Genomic DNA, 22,103 nt, shown 5'->3' with positions numbered 1-22,103 from the left:
GCCAAATTTTTCCTGAAATACAGTCAGAAATCAATGTCTGTTTGTCTTTTGAGGAAAAAAAAGCCACAATACATTTATTCCAATATTAACAAAAAATTTCTTGGAAACCCTATGGAAATTAAAACCAGTATTTCATTCCTCATCTGCCTTCATATCATAAACCAGAAGAATGTTTGTGCTAGTGATGGCTATGAGTTAATGCTTGTGGTGTAACAGGCCAATGAGGTTAACACTTCCTTGCCAAACCTGGCCAGTGTTCAGTGATGTGACACTTCCCAAAAGTACTCCCTTTTCCTCCCAAGCCAGACGTAAGAACTTTGCTGTCTTCCTCCTCCTCTCTCCTTCTTGAGATGGGATTTCTAAGGACAATTGTCTCAAGCTCTAACAGCAGAATGTTTTCTTTCCAAGACTTAGAAACTCGGGCATTCTCTCTCATGCACATCAATGTTGAGAGAATGCTGCAACACATTTTCAGAGCTTTTAACAGGAGCAGCAGATAGCATTTGGTAGAAAGAATTGTTTAATTCCTATTAGATTCTCAATGAATTTGTTTTCTTGTGTCAAAGCTGGGTTTGCAGTTATGAATTTAGCATGGATTGTTTAAATCAATATTAAAAGACTGTTTTGGTACTACCTATAGTAAAAACTAAGTACTGCCACCATGAGAGATTTGAGCTGTTGAATTTAATTTCTTTTAAATTTTCTGTTACCTTGATGCTAATATCTGAGAAGCTTTTATATCTGCAACCACATGAAGGAAGTAGTAACTCATGAAGACTCTTCTTTGCAGCAACAGGAAAGCAAAACATATACTGTCCCAAATGATTCCTGCTTCACCACTGGGCAGTTTACAATCTGGATTGCTCGTTGCTGGAAAAAGACACCATCAGTGTTAAGAATTCTTTAATAATGTTTAATTAGTTAAATAATCTTTAAAATTATTTGAATTATTTTAGATTTTCCTAAAGAAAGTTGTCATGCATTTCCATTTGAGGTGTGCCATAATCTCTTTCACAGCAAACTGAAAAGCTTCCAACAATGTGATGTCCCATGTGCCACTGTCCCACAAGTAAGGACATAACAGAAGTGAATCATTTGCATATAAATTCACCCTACTTTAGTAAATACTTGAAAACAAAGAATGGAAAAGGCATATTTTTTGTTACACTGAATTTTTTGATTCCAGTGTTTCCTAAAATGGCATATATCAATTTTTTGTCCTATTCTCTTCAAAGTGACTTTTTCTCTCATTTTTTAATTAAGAACGCTATCAACAAGAGAAATAAGTGGTTTGTTTTTGTCAAAATGACTTTTTGACTGTCACCACTGATTATTTTTATTTTTCTTCTCCACAACTCAGTTCAATGCTCATTTCCATTGCATAAGAGAAGAAATATTTGAAACCACAAAACTGCTTCCTTTGGGGTAGGAGGAGACAGGCAGAGAGGAAATCCCATTCCTCCTACCCCTAGATTTTGGCCTGGGCTATTTCTTTCTTCCTTTATTCTCTGTAAGACAGTTCTCTGGGGGATATTAAAAAATTAAACTGGGTTTTGTGAAACTGGACTATAAACTCCATGGCCTATGCTGCCCTATAGAAAGCAGTAGAAGAACTCCAGGGACAGGCTCTGGCTCGAAGCTGGCTTTTCAAGCAACCAAGCCAATCTAATAGCTCTGAAAGCTCAAACTCCAAGAGCTTCAAAGCCTGCTGTGCCCAAACCCTGAGGTGGGAGTTTGAAAACCTGTGCCTGAGTTTCTGTTGCTGCCCAAAGTGTTTTGGCTAACACGAGAATTCCTGGGCACCTTTCATCCTGTGAATTTGTGTCTTCCTATATAATTCCTTTTCCCCTATCCCACACTTATCTATTAGGATCAATCATGATGACAGGAATTCAGAATTTTGCTGCAGCCTCACTAGGCTAAACAGCTTTTTAAATTCAGAAAAAAACCAAACCAAACCCAAAAACACACAAAAAAAACCTTCTGCAGGTGTTTTCAAACTGTCAATCCAGGGTGTCAGGACAAAGTGGAGACAAATTAATAGCTCACTGAGATAAGAAGAGTTTTGCTCTCCACACTTCATTCATCCTTTCTCTCATCTCCATCAACAGACTTTATCCACTCCATTCTTTTTATCACCACATGAGAATAATCATAAGGAAAAAAATTGCCAAAACTATGTCTGCATGCAGAAAAATTACCACTTTCATGCCATTTCAGTGAGCTGAAGTGGTTTCCCTTTTGAACCACTGAACCCTGGTACACAGGGAGGGATGGGAGCCCACACTGCACACGGGGAGTGCAGCTGGGAAAAGGTGCCCTGTTGATGCAGTGATGGTGAGCTGAGCTTTTAGCTCAAGATGGACAGTAAACCAGGGTATCACATCACCTGCATCTATGGGAAAATGTGTTAAGTGCCAATATCTGTGAATTGTTCATTTAAAGCAAACCCTGGCTGTGGGTGGATGTATGGGCATGGTGGCAGTTTTCTCTGTACACGTGTCCCCCTTGTTTCTGTGAAATGTTTTTAATATTCTGTGTTGTTAATAAATATAAATCCAAGATTTTTCAAAAGGTAATATATCAAGGGATGGCACAACTTAAATATGGTAGAAGATATTAAGGTGATTCTTTATTTATAGAAAATTATGGAGAAAAATAAGCTGTACTTACGAATATGGTAGCCTTTAACTGTACAAGCCAGGCTAAATGCCTGAATCACCCAGCAGCTCTTCTGAATTAATGATTCAATGTAGCCACACGCTCCTATCTGCAAGTAAAAGGGCAGTTTTATATAACAAGACATAGCAGTAATAAGGATAAGAAAAATTACGTGTTTTTACATTACATGAGAAATAACACAGCCAAGGGCAGTTGAATTATTCTCATTACTAAAAGAGCTTGGAAGAAAGAGTGGCTTTACCAGTGACACACAAACTGGTCTTAGACAGAATTTGATTTTTTGATTATTAGTGAGACAGGAGGTATGTGGGGCTTGTTTGAGTTTTTTGCACAGAAAGGGACACATCTGGCATACGATGCAACATGACAACTAAGCAACTTTTACAAATCACTGACTTAATCCTGCAAACATACATGGACAAGTTTAAGACACATGTAGCTCCACTGAATTCCCAAGCATAAAATGAAGCACATATGTAAGCATTTAGAACATTTGCAAATTCAAACCACCCATAAATCAATTTTATTTCAGTGTAGTGACTTAAATAAATGTAAAAAGAAAAATGTCTGTTCTTTGCAGTCCAGCATTAAAACTGTTCAAAGCTAAAAAGCAACTGCCAGGAATAAATCTAAATTTATCTTTCAAAAAGATTGAAATTACTGACTTGTCTTAATCACCTGTCAGTACCACTGCAAGAATACATATAAAAGAGTTAATTAATCCAAGAAAAATATTTCATATTTTGCAGAAGAATTTGACATTTAATTATCAAATACATCTGTTTCCACCTGAATTTCACACTAGTTCTAAAGGAAACAGGAATGGAGTTTGTAACTTTGTAGTCAACTTCACTAATTACATTACATCACACAACTGCATCTCATACTAGTTTGAAAATTCTTTATTTAAATAAATTGTCCAATTAAATGTGCACTACTTATCAACAGTAGGACTAATTTTGCACTTCTTACTCATTTTTCACTCCACTTTTCATGAGACTTCTAAAGAGAGACTTCATTAGGCAAAGAAACTAGAACCTGGCCCTTTGAAAGTAGCTGGTGAGCTTTTACAGAGCCCAACTGGGCACATGGGTGCACATTTCCCTATGATGGATATGCACTGCCATTCCCTAGCAATGCTGAACTGAAATGGAGACTGCTTTGTGCTTGCAGAAGGCTGTGGGCCTGAAAAAGGATTTTTAATGACTGTTCAATGCACTGTGCACACTTCCAATGACACTGAAGTGCTGAAGGCAGAGGAAAGGCATCAGCTCCCTACCGACAGGATGTTCTTCATGGTGATCACGAAGACGTTGTAGGCAATCAGCCAGTCCCAGTAACGCAGAATGCTCCTGATGGGCTTCAGCAACAGGTCTCCACCAAAGAGAAGGAAATAGAAGCAGGCCACCAAGTAGCCCATACAGAATATGCTGATCCTTGTGGTTCCCGTGATGAAGATTATGGTAAGCACAAACCAGAAGAGGTAACTAAATATTATCACCTTATACATGTCCAAGTAGGACCTAGATGTAAAATAAGGAGAAAAAGTTACCATTTTTTATTGAGGGCAATGCTATCTTTCCTCTTTCTGCACCAGTGGCTGACACTTGTGCCAGGGTCTTCTGGGCATTCTCACACTTGAATAATTGTGCACGCACTGACCACTAACACCACAGTCAGGGGGTTTGGTTCATGCACAGGTCTGCTTGGGTCACACATTTCACTCCAGCTCCTCCCTGTGCATAAGCACCTTGCTACACCCAGTCAGAGTGCTATGCTGTGCTTGCTGCAGGATCAAGCCTTGCACCAGGGAAGGGAGAACATCCCATTCTCACCAAAATTCAGGGGAGAGGGATATTATCTGCAATGCCATATAGGAGCTCTAAAGGCTGTCTGAGATCATCTTTCAAGAAGTGTGAGAAATAGTATAGCAAATCTATTTTAAAAAGCCAACTACAGTACATCCCTGCAAAAAATTCCATATGTATTGATGACTTCTAGGGAATTCAGCCTGGTCAAAAGACTAGTTTTCATAAACAGCTGCTAAAAATATCTTTCTCTAATGGAGATCAACTGTAAAAGTTTTGAGGCGGGAAAAGGTTTCTACAGAACAGAAATGTGATAGAATTTACTGAAACATTTACCAGGAAGCTCTGAGAGAGAGCTATCTGAAATCAGCCTGGCCCACAGTGGGAAAGAAAGAGAAAACAATTTGATGTTTTCAGATTCCTTAAAATGTTGACTTAATATTGACTCGGTGAGCTTTCAAACAAAAATGTCTGCCAAAGGCAATACCAAATACTACATATAACTAAACACTGCAAAACCAACTAATTCTTCGTTTCCTCCCATTTATAATGTTTTGATTCCAAATCTAACTGTGTTTTCAGAGTCTGTTCACCCAGGCTGCATAACTACATTTGTCAGGAAACCAGGCAGGGAGACAGAGCTACAGGAGTGCATATATACCTGAGCCAAACTGTGTAAGGAGCAAATTAACTAAATGCACTGTATGAAGCCACATAAAAAGGCCCCTGCTGCTTGATGTTCTCAGGCTCAGAACTTTCTAGGAGTATGTATTTATAGTCTTACATTTATAGGCCCGTATTACACATTTTACCAGAGAGGCATTTAATGAAAGGTAAAAAGAAAGCTCCTTCTTATTTATTTCCCACAAATATTTAAGAAATTTGTCATCCACTGCCTGTGAAATCTAAAAATATCATGACTTTGGAGATGTTACTGGGTTCTGGGTGACAAAACATTAACAAAAAATCAATGCGTGCTGGGACAATAAAGAAGACATCAGTAGAGGAGGTCTTCATTAACTTGATGTGCATTAGAAATGGTGCTCTCGTTTCTCCAGAAAATAATATTCTGTTTGATATTCCTTTAATAATAATTATTGGTGTGTGGGATGGCTAGGAAGTGATCACTTTCCTGACACTGCTCTATTTCAAAAGGCTTGTCCTTTGCTACCAACAAAATGCATCAGCATATTTTGAGAAAAGCCCAAAATGGAATCATATTGATCCAAAACACAGCAATGTCTTAATACTCATCAATAAAAATGAACTCTGACTCTTAGAGACTGTCTCAATCCAAACTTCCCAACATATATATGAGGCATTTTCTTGAGTCATAATCAGTCATAATTAAAACTTCTGGAAATTAGAGAGAATATGAAAAGGAAGACAATAATCTAACTACTTTTTCACTATAATGGTAGCCATTTGCTACAATTTAGCAGTCATCTAAAATATTAAGTACACATTTTCTTCTTATTTCCAAAATATGCATTAAATGTAATAGCCTTGGTCATCTCTAAACCAACCAAACAACAAGACTGCATGTAATGGAAGAATTCTTAGAAGGGAGGAGGCACTAGAATGGTGTCAAGTGACAAATGATACAGTCCTTAAACATGGAAAGCATTCTGACTTTTATAACTGTGCAGTTACAAGCAAATCCAACAATAAAAATGGCTCCAAGAATTCATCTTGGAGTGGATGTCTCACAAATGGTGTTTGAAAAAGTCAGCCAAAGCACGCCTAAACAATGAAGACCACCAACCATCCAAGGTACTTCTGTGCTATCCCAAGAAGGTGGCCACATTGAGCACAATGGAGGGAAACCACTCAAGTTGTTTCAGGGAGATAAAAATTTTCCTGAAATCATGTTCCTTTCAGTTACAATATACAAAATCTTGTCTGTTACAGCATAGAGCCATGCATGCCCCTAATTTTCACTAATTGATATGGAAAGGTCAAGTGCTGTAAGAGCAGGAACAAAGACATGTCTTGGTGGGGAGTTCTCTACATGTTTCTGCAGAGGAGAACATATGTGGCCCGAAGTTTAGAGTCCGACTAGCTGAGGGCGAAAGGCCGACGCCCCTCTGCAATTCCTGGCCAGCACCCTTCGGCGTCTGATGGCCTCGGGCTGTGCTGGCTGCGGACTGGCTTACACCGCTAGTATAGGAGAGGAACGGAGCTGACCATTTCCCGGGGGTTAAACATCGGTTTATTGAAGGTGAAGCGGGATCCAAAACAGGGAAACCAACCGGGAAAAAGGTTTTTTCATAGGGGGTGAAAACAGGATTATAAAGGAGGGGGGTGGGTACAGGTGGAACCAATCGGGAAAGGTGAGGGGATGAACTTCACAGAACTGACACTCCATGGAGACCAATAATCAAAAGGTAAAGGAGGTGTCCTGGGACCCCAGCCAACCACCATCTCCAAAGAGGAGAAGGTTCTCGAAACCTGGGAGGAGGAAGGGAGTGATTGACTGGACAGGGAGGAAACAACTTTCACTTATAAGGGAAACCAGGGGAGGAGCAATTACATATCGGCAACTATGAATAGCGGTTACTATAGCAACTTAGCTGACAGGCTAGCAGTGGCGGGAAAAACTGGGGGAACGAACCCATTTTACACATAATAGGGGAGAACAATACATAAATTGGGGGAATAACACAAGAAACTTAACAACACACTACCACATGTTACCTCTCAAATAATTTGACACATTCTCATAGATAAATCTTTAAATTCTGCCTCAAAGCCCAGGACATTAGGAAGCGAGGAGTTTCTGTTCCTTGCCCTGGGATCATAACGCAACAGCAGGAGGCTGAAGGACAAAGACACCCCAACAAAAGACCCTACACAAACCCATGAGGACACTTGAGGTGCTCACCCTCTGTTTAAAAGCTTCTACACAGACAGGGGAAAATGCTGAATCTTGGACAGCATATACTGTGATTTTATGCTTTCACTGCAGACCACATAGATCATTAGTTCAATGTCATGTAAGTCTTCCAAACTCTCATTTTCTAAGTGTTCTTTAAATCTCCCTTCATTCAACCAGGAGCAAAAGGCCACCCTGAGGATGTGATATTTAACAATACACCTTAGAAATCTGCACAAGGGGATAGTCCCACCCCTGGTCATCCCTTCAGCTCTACATTTCAGCCTCGTTTTTGGCTTTGGCTCTTCAAAATGGTTTCAAGAAGAAAATTTGCAAAAGCTTATTTACTTTGAGGGAGGACAGAAGGAATGGATACTTTTCTGCCCAATTAGCCTCCAAACCCACTCAGTGCTGGTGTGATGAATGCAGAAAGGTGGGAGGGTGCAGCAGGAGGCTAAGAACACAGACACACATCTGAGTAAGATTAGCCACTACACCAGTGCACCAAAAGCATCCAACTATGGCTTTGACTACAGCATGACAGCCTCTGAATGAGAAATTACACAGAAAAAAACCAAAAGATTAATGAGAAATAAAACCCACTGATTTTCCAACCATGTCATTAATAGAACCCACTAATACTCTGGATAACATTTTGGAAAAAATTACCGTATCAATTTGCTCAAAACCAAGGAAGACAAAGTCTGAAGCTCATTCCACACATCCATCAAAGCTATTTTAACTTCAGATGGCTCTCTATATCAAATTGTCTGCTTTTATTTTCTAAAGTTTTATTGGTCTTACCATGATTGTTTCAATATTTTATTTCCACAGGAATTAATTTTTAACTGTAATACAATGCAAGCCTGTTGCAGAGATTGCTCTAGGTGCAGCTGTTTTCCTGGCATGCTACACAATGTGTTTGGCTATGACCAGCCCAGTGCCTGGACCTCTGCCTGCAGGCACCAAGAGGTGCCGATGCTGCAGCCAATAATCCCTCTCAGGAAAGGTAATTGTCCTCAGCCAAATGTTCTGCCTTGAAATTTAGGGGAAGAACACACTTCTGCTTACACAGTGGTGAAAGCCTTTTTTGGTAATGGAGGCAGCTGAAGGGCTCCTCATGCTGGAGGAGCTGCTGTTGGGCAGTTCCACTGTTTTTCCCTAGCAGCCCCCTGCTTTGAGCGTGATACTCACCTTCATATAACCCCAAGGCTCCTCCTGTAGCCTTCCTCTGATGACATACTGTCCCTATACATATGTGTTCAGTCAGCTTCACCTACTCCCAAATTTCTTCTTTCTTCCATATTGCCTGTTCCTCACACTCTTAGCAGCCTGTGTGACCCTGCATCAGAGCTTGTTTCCCCTTCTATTCTCAACATTGCTAATGTTCCCCACCCAGCTTCTATCTTCAAACCCTCCCCCTGGAGTTCTACGTTAGCTTTCAGAAGGGAGTTTTGTTAATTTTCCCTCTGCCAATTTCACCTAATCTTTTGAGAACTAGCTCCCTTATTTCAATGGACTTCTTCAAATCCAGTGTCGTGGATCCCACAGGTATTAGTTCCTACTATTTTTGTTAAACCCTCTCAAGGAACTGATATTCTTTTATGATTACTTTCTTACCAGTGAAGTCCTTCCTTCATGCTTGTATCCACCTTAAAAATACCCAAATTCACAACTGTGTTATTTGTTAAAGCTCATTTTTTTAGCAATGGAATGTTTATCTGCTTTAAATATGACAGGAAGCTTGTAATGTTCATTTGCAGATCCTATCTCACTAACCTAAGTTGGAGCACAGTTCCAAAACTGGCATTACAGCTGCCTTTCAGACACTTTACCTGACTCCCCTCATGATGTTTCCCAGAGGACAGGTATTAAAAAAGACAGTTCAATGACTGTTTCTGCTTCTAAGTGGAAAAAAGCAGATTACAATCCCAAGCTTTTTTTCCCCTGAAAATGTCTAAGAGAATGTCTGAAAACTGCTTGGGAACTGAAATGAGAATTTTCCAGCATTAGAGACTGTGGGAAAGGATTATCCTCAGTGAGGTTACTTTAAATCCTGTGTCATTCTAAAAGCTCCTATTTCTATTCTTTGTTCTTATTTCTGTTTCTAAGTCCTTTGGATGTGCACTCCTTTGGGGTCAAGCACATGTCCCCTGGGAAATCTGGGGGTGGAAAGACAAGAAAATTTCAGGAAATCTCTTACTTAGACTATTTATCAATGTTGAACTCAAGTATTTCTCCAGAGAGAAGAAAATGAAGCATTTTGGAAATATGTTCTTCTTCTGCCATTGTTTATGTTGCAGTTAAAAGTTTTTTATCCATGTCTACCAGAACAGTGACTAAGTAGTATCTTCTCAAGCAAAATGACACTTCAGAAAGGGTGCTTTGGTCTGCAGCTGCCATTCTTTTACATAGCAGTAAATACACATCAGGCTTCTCAGAAAACACAAGAATACCAAGCATAACTTTTAATTTTTTTTTTCTTCCGCTTCATAATTTATTCATAACCAGGTTGTCTTCTCTTACTGTTTGGCTCTTTCTGACTGACTTTTGGAGAAATGCCATTATTAATTTCACCTGCTTGGATAAGGTTTGAACCAAGTTCTTGTCCATACTACTAAATGTTTAGACCGTTCTCAAACTTCTCTTGAAAAGCTTAAGAAATGTTTTTAGACAAAGCCCTTTCAGATCCAAATTGTCTTGGATGGAGGCCAGATACACACATTTACTTCTGAGGTAGATCTTCAGTGGATTACCCAGAGCTTGAGAGTCCTTCTAAAGATTTCTAACTCCTAATAAAATATTCAGTCACCTTAAGGTACTGTCATCTATTGGTCTATCTACTGGTACTTCTTTGAAGCAAATTAGGCATTTAGGATTGCATGTGTGCAGTGTAATCTCTCAAAATTAATGTAATTGAAAGTCTGGGATAATCTATATTGTAGTGAAAGCACTGAAAGAGACACTTAAGAGCTCAAAGAAAGGTAAGATACCTTGAAGAACATAAGAACTATTATGCAGTTCCTACTAAAAGAAGGTCTGTTTATACTTAAGGACATCATCCTACATGTTCTCATTACACATTCATGCAGCTAACACTACAAAAAAACCCTACAAAAACAAAAAAAAGACAAGTTATAGCTTAAGATGGGGTGGAAGGAAGACCTGTAAAACTACAGATGAGTGAGCCTTCCCTCTGTCTTTGGGAAGATCATGGAGCAGGTCGTCATGGAAGCAATGTTAAGGCATATGCAAGACAAGAAGATGATCCTAGCATGGCTTCACTTAAGGAAAATTATACCTGTCCACTCTGGTGGCTTTTTTATGATAGAATGACTGCAACACTCTATAAGGTCAACAGACAGAGAAATGTAATCTGCCTGGACTTTTGTTAGACCTTCGAGATGGTCCTACACAACATCCTTGACTGTCTAGACTGCAGTGACATGGATTTGTCAAATGGACTATTCAATGGATACAGAACTGCCTGAATGGATGCAGCAAGAGTTGGGGACAATGGCTCTATGTCCAGATGGAGGCAGGTAACAAGTGGTGTCTCTCAGGGATCTGTCCTGGGACAGGTGCTCCTCAATATCTTCATCAGTGACACAGAGAGTGGGAATAAGTGCACCCTCAGCAGGTTTGCAGATGGCACCAAGCTGAATGATTCACTTGGCACAACAGAAGAATGGGATGCCATCTGGAAAAGCTTGAGAAGTGGGCCCATATGAACCTCATAAAGTTGAACAAGTCCAAGTGCAATGTCCTGTATCTGAGTCAAGGAAATCCCAGACATAAGCATGGACTGGGAGAGGAATTTATTGACAGCAGCCCTGATGAGAAGGACTTGGGAGTTCTCATCAATGAAAAGCTGGACATGAGCTGACAATTTGCACTCACATCCCAGAAAGCCAGCTGCATCCTAGGTTGCCTCAAAAGACGTCAAGGGAGGTGATTCTCCCACTCTACTTCACCCTTGTGAGATACCACCTGGAGTACTGTGTAAAGGTCTAGGGTCCCCAGTCTGTTAGAGTGAGCCCAGAGGAGGTCCAAGAACATGGCCAGAGCACCTCTCCTATAAGGAAAGGCTGAGAGAGTTGAGGTTGTTCAGCCTGGAGAAGAGAAATCTCTGGTGAGACCACATTAAGTTCTTCTAGTAATTAAAGGTGTCCTATAAAAAAAGGAGAGAAGTGTTTACACAGGGATACAGGGATAAAACAAGGGGAAGGGTTTTAAGCTAGAAGAGGAGAGATTTAGATTAGATATTAGGAAGAAATTCTTTACTCAGAGTGTAATGAGGCACTGGAACAGGTCACCTGGAGTTGTGGATGCCCAACCTGGTCTAGTGGAAGATGGCAATACTCTTGCTAGCAAGGTTGGAATTAGATGATCTTTCTTTGAAATGGAAGGTCCCTTCTATTTCAATGCAAATCAGTCTATGATTCCAGGATTCCCTGCCCAAATATCTACAAGAAAAGCTATTATAAAAAGGAATATCTTTTGTTCCTGAATGTGTTAATTCATGGGTTTTCTCATGATTCATTTTTCAGACAAAAATATCCCCGTTCTTTTCTCTTTCTCTGCCTTGTTTTCCTTCTTCTCCTTATTCACACAGCATAAAACTGTCACATGAAATGGTTTCACAGATTTTTGACATTTAGGTGGAACAAATATAAAGCAATTGCAGTTCATTTGTTCAGCTCACCTCCACTAATGGGTTCTTTGATTTTCTGGGGGTTTTTGTACTCTCAGTCACTAACATTACCTACTTCCCAATACATGCAGCAAACTCCCAATTAAATGGTTGCATATTGTTTATAACCTCTCCACAGGTCTCCTTGGTCAGCACACACCCAGCAGTGTGTCTGAGTGGATGTCCTGTCCAATGGCTTCAAGTTGATGCATCCCATGCACATAATTCAAACCACAGAAATCAACCCTAAGGATTGCGCAGGGGCAGAAGGCCAGTTCAGCTTGAACTTTGCTTTCCTGATTCTGATTACCACCCAAAATCTTCAAATACCCTCTGTGTTTCAAAGTTTCATGTTTTTCCATATGGGTATATCTTATACAGATGATCAGAATTACCAATCAGATTCCAGAGAACATTGAAAAGATCCCAAAAGAGGCTGTTTGAAAAACAGTGATTTTCTTGTCTTTTTCTCTTCCGAAGACAGCTTTAAAACACATTCCCGTCAGCAATGAGTTTTCTTCAGAATTTTTTTTTTTCTGGACTTAGGGAGGAAAATTTGATCTTTCTGTCAGAAACCAGCGATGGTTTTTACCAGTGACTAAACACACCACTGTGCCCAATACAACTGCTGCATCAGCCTTTGCTAAGATGGACACAACTTCAATGGCAAGAGAAAAACCCAGGCAATCTCCACTACATTTCCTCAACCAAGCCCTATTTGTTAGCTATCTTTTAGAAAGCATTCTCATTTGATGAAGCCTTTTGAAGAAAGAATAATATTTCTCCCTTCCTGCTTATGTTACTGAATCTAGAGCACTGAGTAGACTGGAAATTCTCAAGGGGGAGAACTGCTCAACCTTTGCCCAGTAGCAACTATAAATCTCTGGACAAATGAGTCAATTGAATGTTTCAATGTAACAGAAATAGCAGGATCATCCTAAAGATCTTGGGTAGGACTTCCAGTGATACCACTTGATTGGTAAAAGAAATAAATCTGTCACCAAAAGAAGGACTCTTACGGACATTAGTTCTAGACATTTTTGAAATCCTGTCCTACTTAGACATCTATTGGTAACATGCATTCACAGATCAAGTCTGATAGAACATCATAGCTAAGAAATCTTACTCTTCCCATTTGCTCTTGTGATACTGCACTAACTTTCAGAAACAAATTCAAATAAGAGCATGTCCAGATCAATTCAGAAGAGCTGAGCTAATCTGTGTTTTCTGAAATGATCACACAATGGAGCAGTCTCTTAGAGTATTATTTTGATTGTGCTCAGACAACAACTGCACAGGACACAACTGATGACTTTTTGGCATTAAACGCATACATGGGAAACTGCAGACTACGATGGATTCTTGCTAACATGTCTATGTTTGGGGGAAAAACAGCAGAGCAGTTAAGTCCACCATAAATGCTGCCCTACTGGGCATTCATGGAGGGAAACTCAGATTTGAGTACGAAGATTTTTCATGGAGTTGGAAATAGAGAGGGTTAGATTAATCTAACAGTCAAACTACTCTTTTTTCTCAAACTTTCTAAATCTACATGTGCACAGATAGTATGCAGGAACTTGTGACCTAAAGGTGAATGTTTTGCAATGTGTTGGTTGTCCAAGACAGTGGTGGGACATGATGATCTTAAAGGTCTTTTCCAAACTAAACAAGTCTATGATTCTGTGAATGCAGGCTTTCAGGCAAATTTATCACTGAACTTCTCTGGAGAGCACTTAAAGCAATCATCAGTTTTAGGAAGATGTGTTTGCATCCACCAGATGCTGAATACCCAGAAATGAACTATCTGCTCTCTCATACAGCAGTATGTTAGATGGGAACATACATGGATACAAATTCCAAGTAAAACTGGAAGCTATGAGAATGACTTTTAGCCTAGTGAACTTTGTGAAAAAGAAGCACTGTGTATTTTCCAAGTGTTTAAGATCCAGTTTTTACCGGCAGTGGATGAAGTCAGGAACAGGATTATGCTGGCTAAAAGATGCTGCATCAAGGTTCATGCAAATTTCCACATTGTCTCCAGCCATGATTCGTACTGCAGCTTTATTTTCATCCTCAAATGTCTGCCTTTGCAAGGATGCACACAGAAGCAGCATGAAGTCATCTAGGAGAAAGTAGTGATTGCAAGGAAAAATTCAGTCATCAGCATAGGTGTAAGGAGAGTTGTGATGTATCCTAATGTAGTTACCAGACTGTTTTCCCACACTTTGAACCTCCAAGACTGAGTGGTTTTCAATGCAATCAACTCTGAATTGAAATGTACTAATGCATTTAGGTTTTTTTACCTGTCATTGTCTATGACTTCTATGGAGAAATAAATGGAAAAAGGGGAAATATTCATACATTTTTACACTGAATTATTTAAAAAGGGATACAGGAAAAGCAGATGCAAAAATTACTAACTCTGTGGATTTTTCTACTACATTCAAAGCCATGCTTAGTATTCAATCACCCAAAAAATCTGTCATCTTGCTGCTGAAGTGTAAATGAAAGGCTGGCTTCAAATTCCACTGTAGAGATGATTTAAGCAAAGGATATAAACACTTTATAACAATGTGCTAAAATACTTACACACAAGGAAGACAGGGTTTGGTCTCACAATGAAGTCTGGAAAGTATAACCACTTTATGATGTTGGAGTTGAAGTTGGCATTGCCACTTCTCCATGGATAGTCTGTGTGGCAGGAGCATGCAAAAATTCAATCAGTACTTCATAACAATTACTTAATCCTTTTCTTCAGAACACTTCCCAACTTTCCAGCATTTTTTCTATAAAAGCAACAAGCAGTAATTTTACATAAAGGGTGTCCTTACCTTTACAAGGAGCAGGTGGGATGCCAATGCAAAGGAAGTATTGGAATGTAATGATGCATGTTAGAAAACAGCAATATTTTGGCCAGATCTCTGCAATAGCTTTCCTCCTACGTCGATACAACACAGCAATCAGCCAGAAAGCATGAATCATTGCATAAAAATCCATCCTTTGACCAATTACATTCACTGATAGAAGAAAACAGGTCTGGAAACAAAGTAAAGAAACATAAACCACTTTTACAATCTCATGACCAGTCAGTACAGCAATAATGAATTATTGTGGATCCTGACAAAATGCCTGGATGTGTCTTCATCTGACTGCAGGAACGCTGTGCAAACCAACATGCTCCAACAGCAATTTCCACCACTCCACCCAAAGACCCAAAGTTTTGATAATCTTGTGTCTAGAGCAGGTTTCCATTATGTGATATCTAAAGATACCAGAAGGAAAGAGCCTTGTCAAAACACCTAGTGTGTGAAATGTTTAATTGTTGCCAAGCCAAGCAAAGAAAATATTGCATAGTCACATATTTTGATAGGATGTATAGATGTGGAAGAGGAACTATTAAGATTGGTACAATTTAAACATGTCCTCATGTAGGAAACGGACAAGGCATTTGGACCATACAGCTTCTATCAGTGATAGACAAATTCAATTTCTGCAAGAAAACTTCAGTTTTCCATTATTCTAAAGGCTCTGCATTTCAGCATTTCTGTTCTCTGGTTTCACTGAAAGCAGTCCCTTCACTCAGTTCCATGAAACATGTTTGGAAACTTTGTGAAAACTTCATTTATTCAGCGCACTATGCTATTTTGACTTTCTCTCTCCCCAGATTAGAATGATTTAAAATTATTTCCTAAAGGAAATAACTTGCTGGGCTTTTAAAATTTCTATTCATTCTTAATCCTCAGATAGCTGTGAACAGTTTACTCCATTGATCATAGTGGCGGTAATGTTTAAAAGATAGGTCAAGAGTATCATTATAATTAAATTTAGGATGCATTACTCTGGGAGTTGCCTCCGTCAGATAGGCATAGAAAATTGTGAACAATCACTATTTATGGAAAGATTCTTTGAAAGTACATTTCATGTGCACATGAACAAACAGACAAGATAAGGGAACAGAGATGACTAACATGAATGATGACTAATAAGCCTCTAGATGTCAAACACAACCCAAGCTACTATTCAGGAATAACACATTCAAAAGGTTTGGAATGTTAATCTAAAGAAAAGTAATGCTTATTTACCTCCAAACCAAACTTATAGAAGAAGTAGTTTATGAAATACTTGACACAGTTTACAAGTCCATCATCCAGATGTGCTCTTGTAATATCATGGAAAATGGTTTTAGTCACAGGTGCGGTGAGGTTATTTCGACATCTGTAGTATTCTTGGTGACGGTAGATAGTAACTTCAAAGGCCAGAATAGCCAACATCAGTAAATTATTCTATGGGAGACACAATCAGGAGAATTTTAAATAAATTAGTAAATTATTCTATAGGAGACACAATCAGGAGAATTTTAAATAAAAGTCAAAGCCACAAGAAGCTATAAAATTTTGTGATAAGTATAAACCCATTAATATTCAAATTGATGCTATCACTGAGGACTTCTGCACTCCAAAATGCACTGGCACCTATTCCCAGCTACTATGATTGAAACAAATTAAGGTTCACACCAATTCTTGGATTTTGAAGAATCATACACATATCCAGAAGACACATATAAAGACATTAATTAAAAAATACTATAGTAAAAAATAGTTGTGGAAATGAAGGGAAGGAAAATGTCAACATGCCCTCTCACATTTCATAGATTCTCTTAAGGTATCAGGTTTTGTTTTGCAGGAGATAGAAGACACAAACATACACAAAAATAATCCACAGAGGTTTAGCTGTCAAGCACTAACTTTCCAAAACAAGGATGTTGGGTAGAGCAAATTTAACCTACGCAGTCTTTCACATGAACAGTCTATCTGTCAGTCTTCTCTCAGGCACAGCTCCTTCCATCCCAAAGCCAGATTGACTAGGACACAGTCAAGGGTGGCTATGAGTTGATTTTTTATTTATCTCAGGAGGGAGATCTGTCCTATACTCACTAGAAGAGAGGTACTAAATAAGTGCAAAATCTGGTAAAAAGACCAGCTCAGAGAAAGTTCCTCAAGGAAGTCATAACTGAAGCAGAAGTGGAAAACTCTAGATCTCTATTCTTTGAGAAATATTTGGGACAAGAGACTCCTGAAACAGGTGCCACTGGGATTTTTATATTTTCTCTCAACCTTAAACTGTGTATGTAGATTGTCAGAGATTCTTTAAATTAATAACAGGTATGTTTTTCCCCAGGACTTGGCACATTTTCACTGTAAGTAAAGTTTTTTAATCAAGACAGGAATAATAAAACATTGCTCACAGGCATCAACCAAAATCAAGAAGAAAAACAAAAGACATCCATTTACTAGTGTTTGAAGTCTCTTGACTCTTTATATTTTCTAAACTGTGGCTAAGGAATAAGCACTTAGAAAAATTAACTTCTAGCACACATTATCATTCATGACAATTACTCCAATTAGACCCATCAGTCCTTTGGCACCTGAAAGCCATGTATCTCTTCATTACTTAGAGTTCTTAAATATCACATTTCTTAAAAAGCTTTTAACAGATGGTAGAGTCCAAAAGTGATAATTCTACATGAAAGAATAACTTAATTGGTACTGAATCCCTTCTGGAAATGTTCTGTGTAACAGATGTGGTTTTCTGTTGCCTCTTTCCCCGTGGACTTCCCTATTATCAATGGTTTGCATTACATTTTTTCGTGTGTGTGACAAATTATTTATTTCAAAGACATGATATTTTCATCACAAATAAGAAGGTATCTGAATACAGACAACAAAGAAGTTACCCTTAAGTACACAAGAAGGGGACTAGACTTTCTCAATCCAACCCACTCCGAAGGATCGACTGGCCCACTGTAGAGCACTGAGGTTTTCAGTTCTTCTAAATTGACTTTAGTTTCGTTCTCTCCTGGCTAAAAAGAAAATGCAATGGTTATAAAACATTACTTTAAGAGTGCTTGGGAAGGGTATGATAATCAACAATAATACATCAGGTGAACTGTTATTTTTGTAGTTGACATGCTTCCTTTGGGCTCTCCTTCACTGAAGTAGACAGCAGTCAAACCTTTTTTATATGCATTTGTACTCACCAATGTACAGTTTCTGGAAAAGTCCTTGGGATCAATAGATGTGAGCTGATACAACATTTTGCAGACAATAATTACACATGTCCACACAGTGCAGATACTTGATGCCAGTGGGCGAAACTGAGCATATGGCAAAGCAAGAGCCCAGGCAATTAAAAACACAAAGTTAAGCAGAGACACCTGAAAGCACAAAAACAGTACAGAAATTACATAGAGTAACAAAAGAACTGAGAAAGTTTTACCTTTTCCACAGTAGGTAAAAAAAAATATTCAAAAGAAAGGGTCATGCAGAAACTTTGAGGGAAATACTGAAAAAATAAATTACAACAATACCCACAGTAACACAGACACAAAGTAGCATAGTGAAGAAGGAAGAACTTTACAATTGGTTTAGGAAGATATTTACCACCTACATAATATTAATACCATTACAGCCACAAAACTCCAATCTTCCTTATCAACAGATGTGAAATATAATGAACCACATGCAGCTTCTGCTGCTTTAGTACTCATGAAACAAAGAAGAGATGACACAGATCCATGTGATGAGAGACCTTCATCCTCTTGACTTTTCCCCCACAAAAAAAAAAACCAGAAAAGTGATATCTTTTTGTTTTTAGTGAATCCTGTCTTACTGTCCTGTTTATGAAATGGCTATGTCACATACAGAACTCACACTGCCCACACCAAAGCACAGCTGAAAGTGTGGCTCCCTTTTTCTTCAGGCATAGTTCCACATTCTTGTTTCTTAAGCACCAGATCAAGTTTAAGCAATTTTCTACCTTTACCTTCCCAGTCCTTTTCTGTGCCTTCCATCTTTGGATGGTACCCACAGACAGTTTGAGCAGGAGAGAGGGTACATCTCTTAAATCCAAAGAATTGGACTAATACCTGGAGAAAAGGTATTACCTGGAGAAAAGGGGGCCGAGACTCTTGAAACAGAGAGAATGTGGAAGATGTCAAGGCAGGTTCCCAGTAGGTGAACAAACCCATCTGGATCCCATAATTTCAGTGAGGTCTGACAGGAGGAAGCCCTCTCCCTACACCTGGGTGTGCAACCACATGGCAGATGTGGCATGATGTGTAAGAGTTTACAGTGGATGTTTACTTGCCTCTTTCACTGTGACCCAGATGATGTAAGAGGAAACAATTTTGATGATGTGAAGCTCCAACAGCCACCACATAAAGACTTGCATCTTGTGAAAATACTCCAGGAATTTCAAAAACAGCACTGTAAGGCGGTCGATCACCAGATGCCACTTGTTCCTCAAGTCTGCAGGGATGTTCAAGCAGAACCATTGTAAGGACAAAACCAGAAGGGCTCTGTGAAATGGAATACTCCACTAGACAACAATGATCTTTCTGCTTCTCTTCTAAGCCTTAGAGTAAGATAAGATAGAGGATAAAGGCACAGATCCGTGATGAACTAACTAAAAGTGGGGTTGAAGCCCACTTAGCTGGGGTGCTTTCCCTTCTGATCCACATTCTCTGGAAAGATGCTGCACTTCAAAAGCAGCAGTGGTGGCCTCCCTTGCCAATTTTGCTTTTATTCCTCTCATCAGAGCTCTTTTTGGACTCTTGTCCTCCAGTATTTTTGGACCTAAGTTTAGAGATCTCACTCAAGAACTAATTCCAGCCCTGGTCCTTTTCCAGCTCAGAAAAATAAAATTTTTTTTTGATGTTGGAAGCTATGGATTCAGCCTATTTTCAGAAAGCACAGACTGCTACTACGACTACTACTACTACTACTACTACTCAGAAAGCTTTTCAGCCAGACTGGAAGAAATCCATGCACTCTAGGACTTGGATTCCTGTCACAAGAGTTGAGACAATTTAATGTGGACAGTTTTAGATTTCAGAATTATCTAAACTTCAGAATTATCTAATGAACTAGATTTCATTATTATCTAAACAATGCCTTGAAAACAGCACAGCCTTTTAGAGTGTGACCTGTGCCTTCACAGGACATCTAAATCAAGGAAGGCAAACTGTAGCCCAGTCAAATATTTCCCTCTGTCAAAAAAGCTTTATCAAGTGGAGATCATGAAGTTGGGTGAAAGTATCCTTTCACAGGGGTGTTTGGCTAGAAAAGCCAGCCTCCCAGCTGACAAGCTTGTGGCATCACCTGTTACATGTGAGTGTACATGAGAATACATTTGCTGAACAGTGCTCTCTAAGTGACCACTTTGCTTGTGGGCTGGCTATAAAACTGTTGCATCTGGCTGGTACATATTAGTATAGAGTTTTCACACTGTATTCAGGGTTTCAAAAGCATTTTGGAGATTAGGAGAGATTTTGCATGCTGTGAGAACATTCTTCATATCAGAGATGGAAACATTTGCAAGTGATACCAAATCACATCATTGTCTAAGCTGGTAAAAATGCAAAGGAGTTACCACCTTCTTTATGAAATTATTTCAAATTATCACTTTATTTTATATGTAAAGCACACCAAGATGGTTACTCACGCATATTTGTGTGAAGAACACATGCACTTTTGTGTGAAAAAGCAGACTTCTGGAATACCTCACAACTAAATTCCAATTTTTCCTTTTGTGTTTTTTCTCCAAACACAACTTAGAAAATCCTAATAAAAATGCTGAGTGATGTGAATTCTGTAAGCACGTAATTAAACTTGAGAAATTAATTGAGCTACAGAACTCTAATCCTACGTGTGTTTTTATAAGCACAATGAGAGTATTTAAGGGAAGTCTTTACAGAGTTAGACGTTCTCACTCATTCTTTCATTGCATTTGTTTTCATTTGCAGTCTTGCATCATGCAAGATGTATCCAGACAGTGCCAGTTAAGCGGAGCAGGCAGATAAGGAGCTCTGTCTAGCATGGCCAGGCAACACACACACAGGGAATAAAATACAGGCCTGACTGCATCCACTGAAAGATTGTACAACACTCTGTAGTGGAGTCTGAAGCACACATGAACATGTTTAATGTCAAAGCTCTGGCCACATAGCTGTGTAAAAACGGTATAACCCCAGTAGAAATAAATGCCATGTGCAGCTTTAAGATGGATCCCCTTGTGCTATTCTAAGCAACACCAGCTGCAGCTCCCCACTTCCCTGCTTGCATGACTCACTGCACAGAGTAATGTCCACCAGCTGGTCTCTTTCCCAAAGCCCTTCCAACAAGCTGGGATGGCTGGAGTGTAGCAGATCCCCTCACCCCTCACAGACAGTATGAAGGCTGGCTAATAAAGGTTTCCACGGCCCATGACCACCTCTGTGATGACAGCTCTTCCAGCCAAGAAAGGTAAGTTGTTTCAGCTGAGGTTCAGGCACTGGAACAGGCTGTCCAGGGAAGTGGTGGAGTCACCATCCCTGGAGGCATTTAAAAGATGTATAGGTGTGGCATTTAGGGACATGGTTTAGTGGTAGATATGGCAGTGCTGGGTTAATGATTGGACTCAATGATCTTAAGAATGATTCCCTGATTCCCTAGGGCTGCTAAGCCTGATGTGCTGCCATTTTGCCTTGACAAAGATCTTCTCCCTATTTAGGTGTCACTGTCCTGTGATTATAATCATGAGTAACTAAATTTGTAGTAAGGTCCTTTCCAAAGAATACATCTTCCTTGAGTGTTAAGTGCTCTTTCCTAGTTTCACTTTTGGCTCATAATATAAACTGATTTATGGCAATAATTCATTTTAGAAGGTCATAATAACAATATCAAGAATGATAGTACAATCCATACCCATGTCTGCCCTTAAGCTTTTTTTATGTTCATCTGGCATCAATTACATATTCCATATTCAGAAGTGAAAAATACGACACTAATGTGCACATGAATAATGAAGCAAAGCCATTGGGACTCCTGGGACGAGGTGCCTTGAAAGCATGCAGTATCAGGTATTAAATATGTATGTGTATTATTTTCTGTGTTGTAAGGAGATTTCACTCTAAAGAAGTACTTGGGATTTGGGGTAGCCTTCAAATAATCTAACCCAGACCACCCAGAAGAAATGGGCACTGGATTTCTGTTGGTTTCTTCTTCTC

At 39.2% G+C, this 22,103-nt stretch overlaps 1 protein-coding gene across 6 annotated transcripts in view; it reads right to left on the bottom strand.

The window, feature by feature from the left end:
• The window catches only part of PIEZO2 (piezo type mechanosensitive ion channel component 2), a 287,609-nt gene that overhangs the window by 49,116 nt on the left and 216,390 nt on the right, over positions 1-22,103 (bottom strand). For all 6 annotated transcript variants that reach the window (XM_064705839.1, XM_064705833.1, XM_064705836.1 and 3 more), the window contains 10 exons: positions 19,205-19,365; positions 18,096-18,272; positions 17,793-17,918; positions 16,141-16,341; positions 14,890-15,094; positions 14,648-14,749; positions 14,015-14,180; positions 3,962-4,205; positions 2,674-2,770; positions 711-870 (listed from right to left, as the gene is read on the bottom strand). In XM_064705839.1, the coding sequence (XP_064561909.1) occupies positions 711-870; positions 2,674-2,770; positions 3,962-4,205; positions 14,015-14,180; positions 14,648-14,749; positions 14,890-15,094; positions 16,141-16,341; positions 17,793-17,918; positions 18,096-18,272; positions 19,205-19,365 (1,639 nt within the window). The remainder of the gene's footprint in view (positions 1-710; positions 871-2,673; positions 2,771-3,961; positions 4,206-14,014; positions 14,181-14,647; positions 14,750-14,889; positions 15,095-16,140; positions 16,342-17,792; positions 17,919-18,095; positions 18,273-19,204; positions 19,366-22,103) is intronic.

This window comes from Zonotrichia leucophrys, chromosome 2 (assembly GCF_028769735.1).
Source record: "Zonotrichia leucophrys gambelii isolate GWCS_2022_RI chromosome 2, RI_Zleu_2.0, whole genome shotgun sequence".
In the NCBI taxonomy this organism is placed as follows: domain Eukaryota; kingdom Metazoa; phylum Chordata; class Aves; order Passeriformes; family Passerellidae; genus Zonotrichia; species Zonotrichia leucophrys.
Note: the sequence above shows the minus strand (reverse complement) of the source record. Positions and strands in the feature narration are given on the sequence as shown.